Genomic DNA, 15,883 nt, shown 5'->3' with positions numbered 1-15,883 from the left:
TTTCGTAGCGCGAAGGGAGAGATCCGTCCACTCCTCAAATCCGTGATGGCGGCTGGGTCCTTGCTTTTCTCGTCCCATTCGCGGAGGATATCAGCTTGGAGGATCTGCAGCACAGCCATCGAGTGCAGGGTGGAAGCAGCTTATCCGGCAGTGGCGAACGTGCGGCCGACAAGGGATGAGGTGGTCCTGCAGGCTTTGGACGGGGAGGGCAGACTTTGTGCGCCATCTCACGGAGGGCAGGCAAAGGTGTGCTGCGACCGCCTCTTCCACCGGGGGGATAGCTGTGCACCCCTTCTCGGCGGCGCCGTCCACTTGGGAGAGCGCCCAGGAGACACGGGTGGAGCCTCGCGGAGAAAGGTGCTTTCCACGACTTTGAAAGCTCTGCATGAAGCTCTGGCAGAAATGGCGCAGATCTGAAAACTGGCGGGGGCGGCCGCTGTGGAGGAAGCAGCCGTCAAGCCTATTAGGCGCGGGCTCCTTAGGCGGTGACCAATCCAGGCCGAGTTGGTCGACGGCCTTCGAAAGGAGGCGCATGTGCCCGGCGTCCACGCCAGCCCGAGTCCTGCTGTATTCCTGGATCGAGGAGGAGGCGGAGTGATGGGAACTCGACCACTCCTCGCTATCCGAAGCCAGGATAGAACAGCTGTCACCTGGGTACGCTCCCTCAGCTTCGTCCCCTGAGGCGGCGGCAGTGAGGGCTGAAGCCGGCAGCTGCATGTCCGTGAGAATCGGAGAAGGAGAGAGTGAGGCTGGCGGGATACGATCTGGCGAGCACTTCACTGTGGCCACAGGCTCCGGCATTCTCTGCGCATTGCGCTCCTTGCGCGGTCCAGAGGTTGGAGTGACAGCGTCCGGGGTGAAGGCTTCGATTCGAGCCCGCAGGGTCGACAACGGAAGCGCTTCACAGTGCCCGTGGTCTGGACCCAGGCAGAGAGCGCAGTTCACATGTCGGTCTCCTGTGCTGAGCGGGGCTCTACTAGAGTCGCAGGAAAGGCGAGGCATTTTGATAAAAACGCTCGCGCTCTTTTAGTAAGAGAGAGTGAGTGTTGCAGCGGTGAACACTCACAGATGGCAAGCACAGAAAGGATACTCAACGTCGCATGGCGTAGCACGCACGGAAGGCTTAAGGCGGCGAAGGTGGCCGGCTTCCTCGGGCGCTTTCTCTGCGTGCTGGTCGCTAGTTTCGACGGAAGACGGCTTTCTCTCAAGATTCAGTGATGCGGAGAGCTTCGCTGAAGATGATGAAATCAGTGACGCAGCCTACGAGCCTGGCTTTTATACGCTAAGCCACCCCCATTTTGGCTGGCTGTGACGCGTTGAGGGTGCAACGTCACGCGCAAGGCTCAGTGGTAGGCTGCAGCAGTTGCCGCACGGCAGCCAATGAACACGCAAGACTGCCTGTTGTAGGTCTAATTGCTGCTGCACTGCGTTGACAATAAATGCAAAATTATGGATAATTTTGACTTCAATATCTCGAGAAAAGATGACTTTACCCATAGTGTAAGCTAGCTTACGCAATACGAGAGAACCTCTCGTAAGAGAACTAATGTTAGACCTACCTGAAAAACCTGAAAACCACTGTTTATTTCATTTGTATTTTTGCTCTGTTTATTTGTGATGTTGCTTGTTGTTAGATCATTTGTTTATATTTTCTGTTTTATTTGACCGTAGTCCTTTTTCCCTGCACATAGCACACCGAATCATACCAAAACCGTGACCCTAAATCCGTGATACAAACCAAACCGTGACTAATTTGAGAGAGAGAGAGAGAGATAAAATGATACTGGTGTGTCCCTAAAATCAAACATGAGGATAAGTACTTATGTACTTATATATTGACACATTTCTTACATATACCTACTGACGAGATGGCAGAGATCTTTTCTGTAAAGGTGAGGGTTTTTGTTTCTTAAATTTGACTGAAATGTGACATTAAAGAGCCCACATTTCTTTTCTCTTTAGGGGTGAAATGTAAGGCACCTCCAGCCATAGTAAATGGACATCTTGTAGAGAAGCCTTTGGACAGTTATGATTATTTACAGGCCGTGTCCTACAGATGTAACAGTGGGTTTACTATTAATGGAAGTTCAACACTTCATTGTTCTGAGGATGGGACTTTTAAACCTGATCCGCCAAAATGTTTGGGTGCGTTACATTTAAAATGCCAGTCAAGAGATAAAAATAAAGTTTTTTACTTGTCAAGTTCTTTTCTTTTTTCTGTAGATGAATAAACTGTTTAATGATAAATACAATTATTTGCAGGATAAGTAATTGTTTACATATATTTCTGACATATACTGACAAGATTATATATATTGATTAATATGTCAATATTAATGCCATGCCTTTTAGTGCAAAAATAATTTGATTTACATCCCCATGAACTTTAGTGGATCTCTGAAGAAAACTTCAAAAAGTTTTCTCTCTCTCTCATTTTAAGCATAAAAGTGTGTGATTTGTATTTCTGATATTATCTAGACTTCTTGAACTCCTATTTCTAGTTTTCTAAACCCAATGTTTTTTGCATGTTTGACTCTCAGCCCTACCTACAACAACCACAACCGCCACGATAGTAACATCCAAGGCTCAACCTAAAGATAATGGTATTGCACTCTTTGACTCTATACTCCATTATAACATTTTTAGATACAAATTTATATTCTCTAAATGTCCCTGACATAAAAATCCAGAAAAAGCTAAGAAACTTTGGTTTCAATAATTATGAGAAAATAGTAGCAAGCCCTATTTGATTCAATTTTGATTCAGGGATGTGATTACAAAATTCTCTACACATCTAATTATTATTATTATCAAATCTTTTCTCGAATTAAAGTACAGCTGTACGTATCTTAAATTCATAGACATACTAATAAATGTCTAAGCTGATCTGCCAATAGAAATATGGTATAATAACCTAATCTGGTAGTAGGTATAATTCAATGGTATAATATAGTATGGTACAATAACCTAATCTGGTAGTAGGTATAATTCAATGGTATAATATAGTATGGTATAATAACCTAATCTGGTAGTAGGTATAATTCAATGGTATAATATAGTATGGTATAATAACCTAATCTGGTAGTAGGTATAATTCAATTTAGTTAATCTGTATTGCGCTTTTCACAACAGAGTTGGTCTTTTTCAATAATCATGCATTTGCACAGGTGCAAAAAATCAGAGTTCAAAAGTTTTCACCAACAAATCAACACGGTTGCCTAAGATCATTTTGGTTGAGGTTATTAGTGAGCGAATTATTTCATCATTGAAATTATTTCCCCCCATTTCTACTGAAAATTCTAAATGAACCCAAATCATCTTTAGGTATCAGTATAACTCTCTGTATCATTGCCAATTTAACTCTACATTAACATCTTCTAACTCCAATTTAAGAATAAATAACAGTGTGTAGCATTTTACGATGTTGGCACTTGTACTGATATCTTTATTTCTTATATTTGCAATTATTTTAGCATTTTACTTGATTAAATGTCAGTTCTACTGCAGAAAGTTTCTTATTTCTCTCTCTAACCAGATTTTAATGTTGTTAGCTCTTTTATAATGGGACTGATAGGGGAAAACTAGTTTTCTAAGCATGAGTGTGTAATTGTACCTCTGATTTCTATACAGAATAACTGTTTAAATGCTTTGTCTAAGAATTTGCTATATCTTTCCTGTCTACTGCATGTTTTTTTTATCTATACTTCCTCTAAGTTAACTATCTATTCATATTTGAAGCTTAGATTCTCTTACACACACGGTTTCCTGACTGTGTTTTTTTCCTATTCCACAGAAGGCTCAGAGACATCACCCAGTTCAACTACCGGTAAGTGTCTTTTTAAGTTCAGTTTTTATTTTAATAAACCATCCAATAAAGAGCTGATTCTGATTGTTAGAAACTGTGGCTCCTTGATTTTTTTGAAATGTATGAAACTGGTGGGTTATAATATGTGATCATTTTAGTATTCCTATAAATTCATTGTTTTGCATCTTTAATTGTTAGATTGTGACCCATTTAAATGTTTCTGTTTGTTAGCTCAGAGGTTGTCAGTAAAAGTGTCTGATCATTTCTGAACATTCTGCAGACCATGTCATATTTCTGGTTGGCTGTTGTAGCTTGCTTTTAATTAGCCATTTACACACAAGTTATGCTTAAATTTGTGACAAGTCTTACAAAATGGTTTGTGTCTTTTTCTAATATATTACAAGGATATGTCTTGTACTGTTCATTTTGTCTTAATCTATTTAATTAATTTTCTCTTTTTTTCTAATGTTGCAGTGATTGCAGTGGTTGTTAGTTTGATTGGTTTTGCTGTGGGTAAGTCTCAGTCTGCATTATTCACCTGATAATCTACATGTCTACAAAAACCCAGTTCTGAAAATTATAATAAAGAAAAAATAATAAAATAAAGAAGAAAATTTGATAAGATTTTTTTCTTTTTTAATTGCTCAACCCTTTCAGTGTAGAAGTCACATTTAATTATTACATTCTGAAATAATATAAAATACTGGTAGGTAAAACGAAATATTCACAAACATACACTGGTATTTTATGTTCCCTCCACAGGAAATTCTTTAAATTTTACAGAATTTAGAACAAAACAGAAATGAGAAATATAATTTTAAAGTAAATACACATTTAAGTGGCATTCATTGTAACCAACATTTATTAAAAACAAAGCCTAAACAAATTTATTTAAAGCGAAACTGAAACTGCTGTTTTGTGGGAAATGCACAATGGGAGCTGCATGATTAATTGTTAAAAGATTGCGATCTCTATTCAAACACCCACACAAATGACAACGATTCTCCTGTGTCTAATAAACTTTTGACAAAATAACACCGTAACATTCAGATCTGCTTTGTACTGCCGTTGACCCAGAGAGAGCAACTGTCATGTATTAGGTTTAAAAAGCTTAACAAACAGTCTTTTCAACCACACAGTGTCATTATTTTTGTTACAAATATACGAATATTCACAGAAGCACTGGGATAAACGAATATTCACAGAAGCACTGGGATAAACGTTTATTGTTCGGATAAAAACATTGATGTCTGTGGAAGCGATCAAAAATAGAGAAAATCACCTTTTAAATCATGGTAACATGGTGTTTCAAGTACCGATTTTATCTTGACGACACCATATGGCAGCAAGGGACTGTTAAATTTTTTTTTAATTAATTTAAGAGATTTGTTAAAAAATGCTGATTCATCCAGTAATAGAACAAGTGATGTATTTATGAGTCATTGAATTTATTCATATAAGGCTTTTTTTATTTAAATAATTAATATTAATTAAACATTTTAAATAGATTGCAGCCAATTAACATTTTGTCAGAACCTGTAGTTTTTGTTAATTGTTATGTTTAGTTGTTTGTTCAGAATCGTGGGAGAAACATTATCTCTGTTTGAAACAAAACAATCATTAATCTCCATTCATCCAGAATCGAGCAGCTCTATGTGCTATACAAATAAACTTGCTTTATTTGTTGCTTTATGCTTTATTTGCTTGCTTTATTTGCTTTATTACAAATAAACTTGCTTTAAACAGTAGCTGAGACTTCCTGCTCAGCTACTGTTCGGACGCTCTCGCTTACTGCTCCGCGCTTTGCTCTATCGCTTTTATATTTCTATATTTTATCTCCTTTTATCACCTAATTTTAACTTCAGCAAATCAGCACAGTGCTCAAACGTTTGGATTACTACAAAAAAAAAGCAGAATTATTTTATTCAACCAGCCTCCCACTGAAAGCTTACATTCCGGGGAAGAGAAAACACAACTGCCTACATTCATAAGGATAAGAAAATGCCTCCTCTGGAATCTACTTGCTGCTCTAACTGCCACAGACTTTTACAAAGGATTGCAATTCTTGAAACAAAGTTAATTGCGGGACCACCAAACCAGACGGAACACACAACAGAGCTTCGTCATGGACGTCCTCAGCATACAGCCGGTGAGTCCCATGAATCTAGTGCTTCTCGACAGGCCATACTGAGTGTAGAGAAACAAGCCGATCGTTTTACTAATCGATGGCACAAACAGGGTGCGAGACCCAAAGGCACTCATGACATCAGATTGTCACGAGCATCACATATTACTGCAGTAGCATCCTCTACCCCAAATACGGCTCTGACAAGGACTGCAAACACTGGTCTCCTACCACCGCCTATACATCTTGAGAACAGATTTGAAGTATTAATGAATGAGGAATCCCCAAATTTGATGAATGTGATCACACACAGACAGAATCAGCCAGTAGCTAACACTGATGCTAACTGGGGCTCAAGGTCGAGCAGACAGCGGCACTCAGCTCACAGTGCAGCCGAGCCCAGGACTCTGATAGTGGGCGACTCCGTAATCAGAAACATTAATAGCAGGGATACAACAACGTGCTGCCTTCCACAAGCAACAACATCTGATGTAAACAGGGAACTTCAGAACATTCTGATGAAACATAAGACTGCAAATCGACTCATCATTCATGTGGGGAAGAATGATATTCATAAAGAGCAGTCGGAACTTCTTAAAAAGGATTTCAATGAACTTTTTGAAACACTTAAAAGACTGAAAGTTCAAACATTCATCAGTGGACCACTCCCAGCAAGAGGAACAAACAGGTTTTCACGGTTGCTTGGGCTTAATACATGGCTGCAAAAAACCTGCAATATAAAAGGAGGGAACTTTATTGACAACTTCAATCTTTTCTGGAGTCAGAGGCAACTGTTTCAACAGGATGGCCACCACCCAAACAAACTTGGTTCAAGAGTGCTAAAGGACAATATCTACTTCTCCCTCCGTCATCCTTCTGCAATGTGTGCCAATCCACTCAACCTGAATGGCACACACACACCTGGATACAGTATGAATGACCACAGGATTTCACTTCAGCCCCTGAATGGACATGCGGTTGACACATCACACAAGGACAGTGATAACACCACTCAGCCACAACAACCTCTGCTCACGGACACAATCTCAGCTGAGCCCTGCCCACAGAGCTCACCACAGACAGACTGTGACATACCAGCACTGCTCCAATATACAGCACCCAAGGACGACTTTCTGGAAAACAGCCAGGGAAACCAGGACAGCATATTACAGCCTCCAATAACACCAGAGCAAAAATCACTCTCACCGGAAACATTATCACTCTCTCCAGCATCTCCACTTCTGTGCTTCTCAGAGAAAATGGAACAACTGGTGCATGCTGGAACTAGACTATCCCACTCTTTTGCTGCGAGCCCCCAGATACCAACCAAAAAACGCCAGGCCCCACAACCACCAAAGCCTACGGGCCCAGCTCGCCCTCCCCCTCCTCCTGTGAGAGCTCTTCGGCCTCTGCCACAGCGCCAGGGCCCACACCCTCCTCCGGCGGCTCGAGGTGAACCAAAAACAACTGATACCAGCTCTCAGTGATATGTGTCGGGTCCCCGCTATGATAACAATAACTTTCTCAAATGTTTACAGAACAAGCGGGAACCCAGTGTGCCTGTATCTTTTTCTATTGCTGTTCGATTACATGATAGAAAGTCTAAGGCCTTCAAAAGCCGTACAGCAAACCCATCTAATCTGGTGCCTATTACACAACATACCAAGATTGCTGTGGGGACAAAAAGTAAGACTGTTAAGTTAGCACTTTTAAACATCCGCTCACTTAAAAATAAATCACTTTTAGTCAACGACTTAATAACCACATACAACCTGGATTTTATGTTGCTAAATGAAACTTGGCTAGAAGAAAGTTGCAGTGCAACAGTCCTCAATGAAACAGCCCCTCCTAACTTTACTTTCATGAGTGTCTGCAGAGCTGTCAGAAGAGGCGGAGGTTTAGCTGCTCTTTATAAAGATGTCTATCAATGTAAGCAAATATCATTTGGGAATTACCCGTCTTTCGAATATCTGGGTATTGTGTTAAAAGGTGCTCCACGCATTTTACTTATTATTGTTTACAGGCCTCCAAAATACTCTCCAGCTTTTGCTGAGAACTTAACAGAACTGTTATCAACAATTTCCTCAGAGTTTGACTGCTTTGCCATTGCTGGAGATTTTAACATCCACATAGATAATGCAGAAAACAATATGGCAAAAGAAATCAAAACTGTTTTAAAAACTTTTGATCTGACTCAGCATGTACATGGAGCCACACATAATCGTGGACACACTCTAGATTTACTTATCAGTAAGGGTCTAAACATTTCATCAATTGTTATTAAGGATGTAGCACTGTCTGATCATTTTTGTATTTTCTTTGATATATTGATCTCTCCTGCCATTGAAGCTAGATCTGTGTCTGTCAAGAAGAGATGCTTAAATGAGAACACTAGTGTTCTATTTATGAAGGCTATATCTTTAACACCAAGCATATCTGCTGACTCTGTTGATTTTCTCCTTGATTCTTTTAACTCAAAAGTTAAGAGTGTAATTGATGATATTGCTCCTGTGAAAGTCAGGAAGAAGAGTGGCAGACAAAAAGCACCTTGGAGAAACTCAACAGCAGTGCAAAATATGAAAAGACAATGCAGAAAAGCAGAGCGCATGTGGCGGAAGACAAAACTTGTAGTCCATTATAACATCTACAAAGACAGCATCCATGCTTTCAATAAGGAACTAAGCAAAGCTAGACAGACTTTTTTCTCGAATATTATAAACAGCAATATAAACAACACGCGCACTCTTTTTGCTACTGTAGAGAGACTGACAAACCCCCCAAGCCAGATTCCCAGTGAAATGCTCTCAGTGAGAAAGTGCAGTGAGTTTGCTTCTTTCTTCTCTGAGAAAATCAATAATATCAGAAAGGTGATCAGCTCATCCTTGAGTTGCGCTGGTGTCAGGCAGATCAGACAACAGCACGAGAAAGTAGCCACTATGTCTGATTTCGAAGAAATTGATGGCAAAATTTTGGAAGAAACCGTACAGCAACTAAAAACATCAACCTGCGCCCTTGATGCACTTCCCACATCTTTTTTCAAAAATGTGTTACACAGCTTAGAAGCAGATCTCCTAGAAGTGGTAAATGCCTCACTTCTCTCTGGGAGTTTTCCGACCTCCCTGAAAACTGCTGTTGTCAAGCCCCTCCTGAAAAAGAGCAATCTGGATAAGACCATATTAAACAACTATAGACCGATCTCAAATCTTCCTTTCATAGGCAAGATCATTGAAAAAGTTGTCTTCAATCAGCTGAACAAATTCTTAAGCTCGAATGGATACTTTGACCATTTTCAATCTGGTTTCCGACCGCACCACAGTACAGAGACCGCGCTCATAAAGATAATAAATGATATTCGCTTAAATACTGATACAGGCAAATTATCAGTGCTGGTACTACTCGACCTCAGTGCTGCATTTGACACTGTCGATCACAAAATACTTCTTGACAGGCTGGAAAACTGGGTCGGGCTTTCTGGGATAGTCCTAAAATGGTTCAGGTCATACTTAGGAGGCAGAGGTTATTATGTGAGTATAGGAGACCATAAGTCTGAGTGGACATCCATGACATGCGGAGTCCCTCAAGGCTCAATTCTTGCGCCACTCCTATTCAACCTGTACATGCTCCCAATGAGCCAAATAATGAGAAAGAACCAAATCGCTTACCATAGCTATTCAGACGACACACAGCTCTACTTATCCCTATCGCCTAACGATTACAGCCCCATTGACTCCCTTTGCCAATGCATTGATGAAGTAAACAATTGGATGTGCCAAAACTTTCTTCAGTTAAACAAAGACAAAACTGAAGTCATTGCGTTTGGAAACAAAGATGAAGTTCTCAAGGTGAACGCATACCTTCAGTCTAGGGTTCAAACAACTAAAAATCAAGTCAGGAATCTGGGTGTGTCTCTGGAGTCAGACCTTAGTTTCAGTAGTCATGTCAAAGCAATAACTAAATCAGCATATTATCACCTGAAAAATATTGCAAGAATTAGATGCTTTGTTTCCAGTCAAGACTTAGAAAAACTTGTGCATGCTTTCATCACCAGTAGGGTGGATTATTGTAATGGACTTCTCACTGGCCTTCCCAAAAAGACCATAAGACAGTTGCAGCTTATACAGAACGCTGCTGCTAGGATTCTGAGCAGAACCAGAAAATATGAACACATCACACCAGTCCTCAGGTCTTTACACTGGCTGCCAGTTACATTTAGGATTGATTTTAAAGTATTTTTTACTGGTATATAAATCATTCAATGGCCTAGGACCTCAATACATTGCAGATATGCTCAGTGAATATAAACCCAACAGATCACTCAGATCATTAGGATCACATCGGCTAGAAATACCAAGGGTTCACTCTAAGCACGGCGAGTCTGCTTTTAGCTACTATGCCAGCCGCAGCTGGAACCAGCTTCCAGAAGAGATCAGATGTGCTCCTACAGTAGTCACATTCAAATCCAGACTCAAAACACATCTGTTTAACTGTGCATTTACTGAATGAGCACTGTGCCACTGTTCGTCCGACTGTTTGCACTGTATTTTATTTTATGTTTTAATTATTCTGATTTCTGTATTTTATCTTTTATTCTAAACTGTTTTAATTATTCTGATTTCTTTTGATTATTTTAATTTCTTCTATGTAAAGCACTTTGAATTACCATTGTGTATGAAATGTGCTATATAAATAAACTTGCCTTGCCTTGCCTTGCCTTGCCTTGCTTCTCTCATTCAGCACAATTTGAAATGACCGCTTTGCACATATTTTGCGTGCTGGACGTTAATTGCATTATATAAGTCTCAGCATGTATTGGATGAAAATAAAATATTCCGGAAAACACAGTAGTTTTCCAAACCTATAGAATCACTTTGCAAGCCAGGTTTGACCTGGGATCATAACCCCTTCTGAATCAAAGAAATGGCAAGCGCAATTAGAAATGTAGGCATTGCTTTAAAGATATGTTCCAACAAACAACCAATGTAGCATTTCGTGGGAGAAACCACAACACTCAAAGAACAAGCGGGAGAGCTTGGGTACCCTTAAAATAACATCCTGCCGCTAACGGCATCACTGGAAAGAAACTCATTTTTGGCAAATCCACCTGACAACTGTCTCACACACTATCAGTTGTCATTTTTATTTGTAAAATTGAGAAAATTTGTTTTTATGTGAGATTAAAACATTTACTAGAGAATTTTTTTTCTTTTTTTTTTTCTATTTGAATCAAGGTTAGTCATTTATAATACTTACCATTCTTCTCTGTTTAGTTGGCATCTGTGCAGGGGTATTTTGTGTCTACAAAAAGAAACGGTAAGTTAACTGCATTTTCTTAGTTTTTGTTTATTGCTTTTTGTTTATGTGATTTCTAGGCTGTTGTTCTTACACTCTTATTTTGGGTAAAATAAATGTTTTGCGTTCATATTTATAAAACAGGTGGTTTTCCATGGGAAATGTAGATGCCTTGAGGTTAAGGTTAAAAAAATACCCAGATATTTAGTCATGCACATGCAGACCATAACCAGACTTTTGGATGGCAGCTCAAAACATGAGATCTCTACCTTTAAAAAAAATTGAACTGCTTCCATGAAGTATTGGGAATGTTATAATTGACATAATTAAAGTTTTGGATATGTAGTTGTTCACTTGATATATATATATATATATTTTTTTTTTTTTTTTTGCATAAAACATTTGACTGCAAAATATTTAGATATGTTTTCATAATAGGTTAAAAATGACCCCCTATACCCTCATTCGCTATACCCTACTTCAGTCCACTTGAAGGAAGGGCAAGGTTCGCATGAAACATCTCTAATGTGAACACTGTCATGTGGACCCGGGTGTGCACCGGGGTACTGAACCCGAGACTACCTGAAGGAGGTGGTCTGAGTCCGGAGGTGGTCCGGAACCGCGTGAATGTGAAAGCAACACGCACTTGGGTGCGCGCTTGTTCAGGAAGTAAAGTGACCTGCGCATGCGTTTAAGCTGATTATGTATTGAGTTAAATAAAACACGTAAGGGATGATAGCGTTGATGATTTACCTTGGATACGAGCGAGAGTGAGCCTGCAGTGTTTTCGCGCATAGCACGTGGAATCCACTGTCTCCTCAAAAGAGTCCGTTTGCAAGCATCAGAAAGCCAACCTATGCGTCACTAACACACACACACACACACACACAGTAAACGTGTGTGTTCACTCAACTGCGCATAATAGCACAGAATTAATAAAAAAACACAATATATTGAGTTCTGTTTTCTATCATGCGCCGGTAACAATCGCGCCCGAGCTCGGACCGCAGCAAACGACCCCAGTGTGAAAGCACCCGTGCCGGAAGGCCTGCTGCTTTTGCATTGTTTGTGCTTGCCGTTTAATAATCATTTGAAACATAGCAAACTGGCAGCTCCAGTAGTACTGAAAAGATTTATCTTGAACTCTGCCATGGAAACTAACATGTATAAACCGTACTTAAACAATTTAATAATCAATTAAAATGGAGTGTATACCTGTATTACGCTGTATCTACATTGGCCCAGCGGTTTCGAAAAGGGTATTCTCTAGCCGTTGAGTGTACACAAAGTCCCTTTCAAGTTCCCTTGTGATTTCGGACACAGGCCTGGTCTTCTCACGAGAAAACACAAAGTGACCAGGTGTATATAAGATTAATTTTTATTCAATGTTAATTAATTAATGTTGTAGAGCAGGTAATTAAACAAATATATATGCAACAATATATCAATCCACAAAATGCTTTATTGTGCAAAAAGTCTCATTACAAAAAGGTTCCCATGAAAAAATCTTGTTGAAATTGTATTTTGGGGGGCTTTTTTGGTGGAAGGGCTTTTTTGGTGGAAGGGTTTTCTATGTAAGCTTGTTTCCTTCACAGAATAATTTTCTTTTCTCGCAATTACAATTTATTTCTTATAGTTCTGCCATTTTTTCCCCTTAGAATTATGAGTTTATACCTTACAAAGAAAGTTAGAATTTCAAGTTTGTCTTATAATGTCTCTAGTTTATATCTCGCAATCTATCATTCAGCAATCTATGACTATCATTCACAATTGAATCTCAAAATTCTGAGTCAATTGTGGCATATAAACTCACAAAATTGACTTTTTTCCCTTGCAACTGCTAATTACCGAGGAAAAAATTCCAGAATTGTGAGATAGAGGCATAATTATATATTTTTTTGTATTCCATGGCAGAAACAAGCTTCCATAGTTTTTTTATGTTTGACTGTGGCATGAGGTCTTGTATGTGGGTGATGGATTGAAGTTTAATATACCAGGGTATTTAGTTATGCACATACAGACCATTACTGGACTTTTGGATTGCAGGTCAAAACATGAGTATTCTCACAAGGTGGCGACTAAAACTGAAGAGGGAGAGTTATAACACCCTCACACACATGGTAAGAACAATGGGAACTATGCAACTTTCTCTTTAATGTGTTACAAAGTCAAAGGTTTCTCTTACGTTCTCCTTGTTACCTCACCATGAGTGGACGGACAAAGTTTCTGAACATTGTACAAGCTTCAATGTGGGTTATATTTTTGGATGGATGGGTTTCTGACAACAGAAGTTCTTCCTCATGACCATGACTTTAGCATATCCATACGTGCTTAGGGCTGTTGATGAATAAAGGACAGTATGCATGAGTATTTTCTAGACACTTTAGCTTTTACCTGAGCCTGATTACTGGCACCTTAAACATATATATTATATAATTTATATAGTTCATTCTTTGTTCTTTCTTGTCTTGATCACAGTAAAAGCAGACATTATTCTGTCATTTTTTTTTTGTAAATACCTCACTATATCATATTCTTTTACAGGAGTAATATAAGGCTTTCATGAAGAAAATCCAAGTGGAGCATCCTGCAAATATATATCCTGCAAATAGATATCGTTTATACAAGCGCTTGCCAGGATCCGTCAAGTGATTTCTCGCAGCATAATCATAATCAGACATATTATTTTGAAAAAACAAGCTCAATCTGACTACTCATTTCTAGCAGTATCTAACTTTACCCCATTCTGCATTCTCATGATTTTCACAGGAGACAGGTTGATTTCACTTTTATAAAGAGTTTGATTGTCCTTTCTAAATTATCACTCTTTATTTAATGATGCACTGAATATCCCTTACCTCACTAATTTTGTTGAGGGCTGCATTTAGCATAAATAATTATTGACAAAAGATGAATGTCTGTGAATTGCTTGAGGCTTTGTTTTAGTTTATCCAAGGTTCCCCCTTTTCATTTGGATAAATTAGCAATTGTGTATGAGTTAACCTTCTAGTCAATTTATTGCAGAATGTGATTTGCAGTGCAGATTTTAAACTGAAAGGTTTGATTAATCTTGCTGAAGTTCTTAAAGTGTCTTTTCATTCTCTTCGGGTTTTTGTTCAGTGTAGTCTAGCACTGTGTTGTGCAGAATCTGGTTCAATTTTCATTACAAATGCTTTGCTATTTGTCTCGATTACAGACTCAGCAGAAAACTTTTTTTTTAATCTTCATTAGATGAAAGAAAATTACATTTAACATAGATCTATGTGCTTTATTTATACCCAAATACCTACAAATGCTTAATTATTTGTTAATTTATTATTGGGCATTATTTCCCCCAAAATAGTGCTGTTTTTCTGCATATAATAGGCTATTTAACTAGTGGTTTTCTACTTTTAATTTGAAAGATTTTATTGTAGCGATTGGCTTTTGTAATGCGTTTAAACCATGGTTCTGCTTAATTTGTTGATTACTGTTATTTATGTAATTTTAAACTAGGAATACACTGGCATGGCCTTTTCATATTACAAATGCTGAAATACTACATAGTTGAAATCAAATCTAAATCCATATCCTGTGTCTTACAATTCTGTATTTCACTGAGCTCTCTGGGGGCCTGGATGGTCTCACTTGAAGTTGGAGTGACAACAGCCAGGTACAGATGATCAAGAGCAAACATCTTAATTGACAAGCGTTCCTTTAATTTCTTAGATTTAGCAAAATGCCTGTGACAAATGTGTAATGTTGTAAAATTACATTTTGTATGACCAATTGCTTTGTATATGTTTTATATTGAAAAATTCAACCTTACGAAACAGCTGCTTTCTGTATCACACATTGTTGCGAATAAACATTCACATTCAGTCAACATATTCAATGTTTTGTAGTTTAATCAGTCATCTAGAGACAGAAACGTTCATAACATGTTGCAACATCACACTGATGTTAAATCTGGTGAAGAAAATGGCATGTTCCAGAGATATTAATTCAAATGTGCAATGTCTGTTTTATGACAATGCCAAACAAAACACGTAAAATAAAAGTTTTACGCTAAACATGAGTCCCACTGGACCATGAGCTTATTAAATAGTCACTTCAATTAAATTTACATCCAGTTGTACAGGAAAATTCTGACATGGTATATTGAATTCATCTACTATAAAACTTTACATTTTTATAAAATTTTAGTAATCGTATATTTTCGAACATGGTGTCCATTTAAAAAACATGAATATTGGGTACTTTTGGCACTTTTATTAGTCAGTCTAATGGCCAACAAAACAATTTAGCTTAATGGCTTGTTTTTATTATTTAGCACTTTTCATTGTCCAAGCAGTGACCGGTTCATCTTAGGCACTTAAATTGTATATTTGGCATAATTTTAATATTGGCAAATCTTAAATGCACAACTACATAAACATACAAATCTAGTACAATGTGAGAAAAAAAACTTCAGTTTTAAAAGAAAAAGAAAAACAGTAGTCTTAAAGATAACCAGAGGTCTCAATTCCAGGGGTCAGAAAGTAAAAGTCCTGCCATAATTCCAGCCATTAGCTCAGCCAGCTGATTTCACTAATTAGTTCTATCTCCTGGCTGAGAAACTGCTAATTAGCAAATCCAGGTGATTGGAACAAAATACTGAGGAGGAATTTTACTTTCTGAACCTG

At 38.5% G+C, this 15,883-nt stretch overlaps 1 protein-coding gene across 7 annotated transcripts in view; it reads left to right on the top strand.

Annotated features, from left to right (window-relative positions):
- Nucleotides 1-15,088, top strand: part of rca2.1 (regulator of complement activation group 2 gene 1) — a 28,343-nt gene extending 13,255 nt beyond the window's left edge. The window contains exons 9-15 of one of the 7 annotated variants that reach the window (XM_077218790.1): nt 1,963-2,145; nt 2,541-2,603; nt 3,794-3,826; nt 4,280-4,318; nt 11,198-11,240; nt 13,266-13,339; nt 13,764-15,088. In XM_077218790.1, coding sequence (XP_077074905.1) covers nt 1,963-2,145; nt 2,541-2,603; nt 3,794-3,826; nt 4,280-4,318; nt 11,198-11,240; nt 13,266-13,323 — 419 coding nt within the window. In that variant the 3' untranslated portion in view covers nt 13,324-13,339; nt 13,764-15,088. The remainder of the gene's footprint in view (nt 1-1,962; nt 2,146-2,540; nt 2,604-3,793; nt 3,827-4,279; nt 4,319-11,197; nt 11,241-13,265; nt 13,340-13,763) is intronic. The other 6 variants (XM_077218793.1, XM_077218792.1, XM_077218791.1 and 3 more) reach the window with 6 other exon arrangements.
- The last annotated feature ends 795 nt before the right edge of the window (nt 15,089-15,883 follow it).

The sequence above is a fragment of the Siphateles boraxobius genome, unplaced genomic scaffold (assembly GCF_051911475.1).
Source record: "Siphateles boraxobius isolate OS27281-9 unplaced genomic scaffold, OSU_SipBor_1 77, whole genome shotgun sequence".
Taxonomy (NCBI): domain Eukaryota; kingdom Metazoa; phylum Chordata; class Actinopteri; order Cypriniformes; family Leuciscidae; genus Siphateles; species Siphateles boraxobius.
Note: the sequence above shows the minus strand (reverse complement) of the source record. Positions and strands in the feature narration are given on the sequence as shown.